Source organism: Lactuca saligna, chromosome 6 (genome assembly GCF_052625555.1).
Source record: "Lactuca saligna cultivar CGN05327 chromosome 6, ASM5262555v1, whole genome shotgun sequence".
Classification (NCBI taxonomy): Eukaryota; Viridiplantae; Streptophyta; class Magnoliopsida; order Asterales; family Asteraceae; genus Lactuca; species Lactuca saligna.
Window position 1 is genome coordinate 40,294,732 of NC_136422.1, and position 7,046 is coordinate 40,301,777.

Consider the following 7,046-nt stretch of genomic DNA (forward strand, 5'->3'; position numbering starts at 1 on the left):
TTTTTCCTTTTTTCATTTTGTAAAAAATCAAAATAAGAAAGAAATATATCTAAAAGCAATTGTCATCATGACGCTTGAAGGTTAACAACAGCTCTCCAAGATGAATTTCCCATGATTTAAAATTTAGGTGTAATAATTAATATAGTCTATTTAGTTTTTATTTTTTCAATTTTAATGAGATTAAAATATAAAAGATAATAATAAAATAATAAAAATTAAAGTATATTGTTATTTCTTGTATATAGCTTACGTTGTAGGGTTGTTCAAACAGAAGCATGAAGTACAGAGGCACCATTAACGATTTGCATTTGCTCTGTGATAAGATCTTCACCTCCCTTCTCTCTAACCATCAACAATGTCGAACAATCACAAAAGTCCGATTGAAATGGGTGAAAAATCGATCCCTAGACAACATAATCGACATCCACACCGATCTGAAAGCCGCCTGTTTACTCAAAGACGCCATCATCCACCGCCCTTCCGCCACCCAATTCCTTACCGCGAAATCCATCGCCGACACCCAAAAACTCCTCGGAATCACCGTACCTACCCTCCGTTTCATTCGCCGCTACCCTACTCTCTTCGAAGAATTCCCACACCCTAAGTACCCTTCCCTCCCCTGTTTCCGTCTCACCAACATTGCCCTAAATTTACACAACATTGAACGCAAAATCTATGAAACTCACGAGTCAGACATAGTTGAAAGGCTCTGTAGAGTGTTAATGATGACCAGAGATAAACAAATACCTCTTCAATCGCTTCATCCGTTAAGATGGGATTTAGGTTTTCCATATGATTACGATAAAACCCTAATCCAGAACCACCCTGACAAATTCCGAATTGTGAAGGGATCAAACGGGGTATCAAGTTTGAAACTTGAGAAATGGATCGATGAATTTGCTGTTTCCGAGCTTCAAAAGAGCAACGAGATCAAGGAAGCTAAAGCTGGCAACAATGATGGTGATCATGATCATTACAGGAGATTTATGAGAGGGCAAACTTCATTAACATTTCCATTAAGCTTTCCTAGAGGTTATGGTGCACAAAAGAAGGTGAAATCATGGATGGATGAGTTTCAAAAGCTGCCATATATATCTCCATATGAGGATTCAACCAGCATCGATCCAGAAAGTGAGTTAATGGAGAAAAGAATCGTTGGGGTTTTACATGAGTTGTTGAGCTTGACTGTTTACAAGAAAACCAAAAGGAATTACTTGAGCAATTTGACAGATGAATTGAATATGCCATTTAGGTTTACAAGAATTTTTACAAGGTACCCTGGGATTTTCTATCTTTCATTGAAGTGTAAGACTACTTCTGTAGCTCTTAAGGAAGGGTATAAAAGAGGAAAATTGGTGTATGCATGTCCGATTGCAAAGCATAGAGGGAAGTTTCATCATGTTATGAGGACTGGATTGATTTACAGGAAGAAAGGGCTGGAGATGTTATCTGATTTGGATAAATTTGTTGCTGCTGCTGATGATGATGATGCGATTGGGACTAATGAAAAAGATTCAGATGATGAAGAGATTGAATCGAGTGGTGAATGGGTTGAAGATGAAGATGAAGATGAAGAGTTGGATGATGTTTCTGATCAAGATTAGCGAAGTCAGTTGATTTTAGAGACATTGAGAGGTAACTCTAATTTACTCGAGGATGAATTTTGTAATTCCCTGTACTTTATTTCGTGATATTATATATATCAAGATGAAGATTTGGAATTTGTGAAACCATGGGATAATTGTACAAGTAGGAACACTTGATATTCTTGAATCTTGAATAGGATCCTTACATGTTTCAAAACTTGGGGCTCCTCCCTTTTATAATACAAAGAAAAGTTTGATGAACTGTGACTTTCTTCATGAGAATCCAAACTATAATTCAGGTCATTGTCTTCTTTGGTTTTAAGAGGCGATGATGATGCCATCCTTAATATGTTAAAAAAGGGAAACCCAAATGTATTCAAACATGGAAGATAATGGAGTTATAACTTTGTAGTGCTTAAAATCACATAAATGTTTTCTTTTAAGGAGATTAATTAGCAAGATTACGTTGAACATGGATAAACCCATTTGTATCCTGAGATCATTTCCATGTGGTTTTTGTTTTCTTTTATTGAGACAACGTAAGAAGGTTAACCAAAAAGAAACGGGGTCACAAATCAGGACAGTTAAAACAAAATATCTGTTCAATTTCAACATGAATTTATGTTTGTTACGAATTTGTTACCAACATATGGAAAAATATAAAATTCCTAGCATAACAAGTGAGACATCATAAGCTGATAACAAATCTATTAATTTGCATGTTAGGACACAAACAAACAAAGCTTAATAGCTTGCAAAAATCCATACAATTGCCACTTCTTTTCTCAATTCTACACTTGAAAAAAGAAAATACGCAAACCAAAATTAAATAGGTCTCTTCCCATTCCCATTTTAGTCAGCGAATTTGTTTATAAAAAGAATATTTCATGCAAAATTTCACAAAAACACAATATAATTCTTTCATCCCCACGAAAAAATTATCCACAAATTCCAATCCACTAATCCCAAGCACTCGGTGCACCACCACCGCCACCATATCCACCACCACCGCCTCCATAACCACCGCCATAACCGCCACCACCATAACCGCCACCACCACCACCATAACCGCCGCCACCTCCACCATAACCACCACCGCCGCCGCCGCCATAGGAGTTATCCTTCCTAAAATCACGGCCACCAAAGCGTCCACCGGATCGCCTGTTCTTACCCCCACCGTAAGACGCACGGCTGGCATACCGAGTAAGCCAAGCTGGCACTTCCTGGTTGGCTTCTTGCATTAAGTCAGCTAATGATTTTGCTATGGACGTATTGTTGTCACTGAAGAAAGCTGTGGCCAATCCCGTCTTGCCAGCTCGCCCTGTTCGTCCTATTCTGTGTACGTAGTCATCAATGTCATTAGGAAGGTCAAAGTTGACCACATGTGACACGTCAGGGATATCCAGACCACGTGCCGCCACGTCAGTCGCCACCAAAATCGGTGTTTTTCCACTTTTGAATGATCGCAATGCTTGCTCCCTTTCCTAAAATCCAACACATTTTACCATTTGTTAAATACCTAAAATACCCTTCATCACTTTTGAATGATAGCAATGTTCTTACCGGCTGTGATCTGTCACCATGGATGGTAGTAGCTGGGAAGCCATTACTGTAGAGCCAATGTTCGAGTGAATCTGCTCCTTTTTTTGTCTCCACAAAAACTAATGTAAGAGCCTGTTGAAAATAATAAGCATTCATATCTTTGCAAGATTTTATAAAAGATATAAAAAAAAGAAAAAAAATTACTAGTAGAAGTAGACCTTAGTATTAGAATCATTTTCCTTTTGTGCATGAAGGAGGTCCATAAGATGGCTCCTTTTGTCAACTTCTTGAACAAATTCCACCCTTTGAACAATTAAATCAGTACTTGACCCAACACGACCCACGGTTAAAAATATGTAATTTGAAAGAAAATCAGATGCCAGTCTCTGCAAACCAAACACAATTCATAATTAAAATAATTTCAAGTTTTAGTAATAACACCATATCAGAGTCACATGGATACAACAAGAGTAAATTACAAAATTAGTCCCCATGCTTTCTGATTTTTACTGTTTTTATCCAAAGCTGAAACATTTTTTCAATTTTGGTCCCTAAAACCTTGAAAGGGAGACCAAATTCAGAAAGTCTTAGGGACCAAAAACAGAAAAAAAAACGACTAAACGTGGAAAAACTCAGAAAGTACAGGGGCCATTTTTGTAATTTACAAATAAAGTAGTGATTAGAAACATAAGGCAATTGAAATAAAGTTGAAATCCAAGCAACAAACCTGGATTTCTCTAGGAAATGTAGCACTGAAGAGCATAGTTTGTCTTTGACCTGGTGGAGGCATGTCAGTTTGCTCCACTATTTTTCTGATTTGAGGCTCAAATCCCATATCCAACATTCTATCTGCCTCATCAAGAGCTAGATATCGTATCATTTGCAATGACACTTTTGCCCTTTCCAGCAAATCAACCAACCTTCCTGGAGTGGCGACAAGTATATCAACTCCTCTCTCAAGCTCTCTTAACTGTCCATTAACAAAATTTCACCAAAAACCAGTAAAGGTAATACAAACATGTCAAGACCAATGATAGAAACAAATCAGTCATTGCTCATTAGTCAATCATATATCAAGAAAAAGAATCCCACTTTAGTTCCAGTTACCTGTTGATTAATCGGTGCTCCACCATAAACAACCACCACCTTCACACCTGTCTGATAAGAAAACTTCCGAGCCTCCTCATGTATCTGTTCATGTAACACAATATAAAGAATTAAAGATTAAAGATACCAATTATCTCAAGAGCATAATAAGTTATTCATAAATGAGAACCTGACAGGAGAGTTCCCTTGTAGGAGATAGAATAAGGGCAAGGGGGAAAACAGTTCTTGTGCCACGTGGTCTTTGTGCAAATTGTCCCCTCATAATCCCACTGATTATAGGGAAGCAAAATGCTGCAGTTTTCCCGGATCCAGTTTGAGCACATGCCATTAAATCGCGTCCAGCAAGAGAAATAGGAATGGTGTAACGTTGGACAGGGGTAGGTTTGACATATTTGCACCTTCTAATGTTAAGATTCAGAGCCTCCCCTAAGTCTATTTCTGCAAATGTGTTGACTGGAGGTGGCACATTTTCACCACTAGTTTCCACAGGAATATCCTCATAAGCATCAAAATTGATACCATTGTTTTCTTGTTCAGTTGTGATTTCTTCAGCACTATCTATATCCTCATTACCAAATGGATTAACCTCCATGTCTCTACCACCACCACCACCCCAACTACCACCTCTGTTTCCCCAACCCCCTCCACCACCAACACCACGGCCGCCAGTACCATATCCTGGCCTACTGTAATCCTGCCTAGGAGCAGCCCATCGTGATCCGCTTGTTTGTCCACCATATCCTAACCTATCATTTGCAGGTGGTGCACCACTCTGTGATGTGGCTGAGGGAGCCGCCTGCATTTGTGCAGGCGGCCTGTTACGGAGATGAGGTGGAACATAAGCAGGCTTACCTCCAGCTCCTGGAGCTCCACCAACTCCATTGTTGTCGGAGCCTGAAGCTGTATTGTCAACAGAGTCTGCCCAAGAAGATCTCATGGCTTACAAGTATCAATTCTCAATCTTACCTGCAACTAAATCTCACAAAGAAACAACAATTGCTTCTAGAAAGCTATTAACACCGAGCAGATCACAAAAATGAAGCTTTCAACACACAGATCAATACCTGAGCACATAGAAAAAGAATATTAAAGTCGGAAATTTAACAAGATATCGGCCTATCAGCTCATGTAGTTAGATACCGCATAGATAACAAGCAACTTAAAGCATGCAAAAACACGAGCGTCTGAAATTTTATAAGATTAATGCATCGCGATAGTTAAAACGCTACTGCAACAATCGATGCAATCAATTGAAATATTTTACAGAAGCAAGTAATTCATAAAAAAAAACACATGGATTGATATTAGATACGCAAATAACAAAAAGGTCCAGGATTCATGTTTATAATATAAACAGATGCAAGTCATTTCATAAGATTTTAAGAGTACATCCGATCGATAAGAAACAATATACGCATATATAGAACGATATATAAAGCTTGTTGGAGCAATGAGATCGTGCATCTGAAATGTAGAATAATTTGCTCCGCATGCTTATAAAATAAACAGATTTGGAAGCGGAAGCTATACCGAATATATATGAACGCACCCGACGTTGTGGAGTTGAAGAGGAGAGAGATTGCATCAATGGCGGAGCGACCCAAAGCAGAATTTTAGGAGAAATCAGAAACCCTAAGAAAGAGGCCGGAGGAGCTATATTTCAGATGGAGAATTGGGACAGTGAAGAGAAAATATCGGATTAATGGGTGTGCGATTAGATATTTACTTGGATTTAGTTTTGGGCACATAAATATGTTTTCTTTTTTTCTTTGTGCGTAAAATAAAGTCTAACCTTTTTCTAATCCGAGATGCCAAAAGAAAAAAAAAAAAATTGTTCCATTTTTTTGTGGTTATGTCCATTGTTGTAAGGGGAAATGATTTAGGATAGATAATGAAAAATATATATTTAAAAAATATTATTAAATTTTATTTTTTTATTTATATTATTATTAAATTTAGTAAGTTCTCGGTAAAAAAAATAGTAAGTTGTTTTAAAAACTTCATTATTAGGTCGAGTCGAGTGTAGTGGGAAAGGTGGTGCGGAGCTTGGAACCATAACCGAAATACAACATTGGCATTGCGGTTTAGGGCGTGTAGGATCCGAGCGAGGGGAGGCTACCCCTAGACCTGGAAAATGTGTCGTGTTGTATCGGGTTTGTGTCGTGTCATGTCAAGATATTAAAGGGGTTGAGAGGGTTGACCCTAATCTGAATTGTTTAATTATTATGTTGTATCGTGTCAACCCGTTTATTTTTGTGTCGATTTTGTTTCGGATATTGAGTTAAGGTTTAGACCTTGTAAATATGTTTTATCATATTAGGTTGAAACATTTTAAAAGGTTGAAAAGTAAAAGATGGGGAAGTGAAAATGAATAAGTGAAACACTAGAGTTGGGAAGTGGAAAATACATACTAAGTTTAGAAAGCAAAAAAAAAAAAAAGAGTATAGTTTTTTTTTTTTTGGTGGGGGGGTGGGGGGGGGGGGATAGGTGGTGAAGATAAGTAAAATTAAGTCACTTTGAAAGTTTGAAGATAAGTAAAATTGAGTTTGACCCACTATAAGTCTATAATATATAATATATTTATAAAAATATGAAATTTATAAAAATTATATATAATTAAACGGGGTCATATTCGAGTCATCTTTGAGTTGAAAGTGTTCACCCTAACCCTACTTGTTTAATTATCGAGTTGTGTCATGTTAATCCATTTACATAAAAGATTTTTCTCCAATTCAGAAATTCACAGTCTATATTCGTCAGTTAGCATATGGCATGAAGCAAATAAATGGGACGGGTATTTGAGGATGTCCA

The 7,046-nt window shown here is 37.5% G+C and overlaps 2 protein-coding genes across 3 annotated transcripts; one reads left to right on the forward strand and one right to left on the reverse strand.

Annotated features, from left to right (window-relative positions):
• The first annotated feature begins 274 nt into the window (after positions 1–274).
• Positions 275–1,730, forward strand: LOC145003449 (Ubiquitin carboxyl-terminal hydrolase family protein). The gene has a single exon (XM_078962578.1). The coding sequence runs from the start codon at positions 276–278 to the stop codon at positions 1,602–1,604; it is 1,329 nt and encodes a 442-aa protein (XP_078818704.1). The 5' UTR covers position 275; the 3' UTR covers positions 1,605–1,730.
• Positions 1,731–2,270: 540 nt separating this feature from the next.
• LOC145000354 (DEAD-box ATP-dependent RNA helicase 37-like) lies at positions 2,271–5,960 on the reverse strand. 2 transcript variants are annotated; one of them, XM_078959565.1, is made up of 7 exons: positions 5,785–5,960; positions 4,405–5,299; positions 4,236–4,319; positions 3,856–4,098; positions 3,347–3,514; positions 3,150–3,260; positions 2,271–3,070 (listed from the first exon to the last, which is right to left on the reverse strand). In XM_078959565.1, the coding sequence occupies exons 2-7, from the start codon at positions 5,170–5,172 to the stop codon at positions 2,546–2,548; spliced, it is 1,899 nt and encodes a 632-aa protein (XP_078815691.1). In that variant the 5' UTR covers positions 5,173–5,299; positions 5,785–5,960; the 3' UTR covers positions 2,271–2,545. The 2 variants fall into 2 exon arrangements, with proteins under 2 accessions (XP_078815691.1, XP_078815690.1); XM_078959564.1 differs by having other exon boundaries at positions 5,766–5,960.
• Between the last annotated feature and the right edge of the window lie 1,086 nt (positions 5,961–7,046).

Coding starts and splice junctions, on each gene's coding strand:
- LOC145003449 (XM_078962578.1), top strand. CDS start 276: ATGAAGTACAGAGGCACCATTAACGATTTGCATTTGCTCTGTGATAAG.
- LOC145000354 (XM_078959565.1), bottom strand. CDS start 5,172: ATGAGATCTTCTTGGGCAGACTCTGTTGACAATACAGCTTCAGGCTCC. Junction 3,515..3,855: donor CATTTCCTAGAGAAATCCAG/GTTTGTTGCTTG, acceptor TTTGGTTTGCAG/AGACTGGCATCTGATTTTCT. Junction 3,071..3,149: donor ATGGTGACAGATCACAGCCG/GTAAGAACATTG, acceptor GTTGGATTTTAG/GAAAGGGAGCAAGCATTGCG.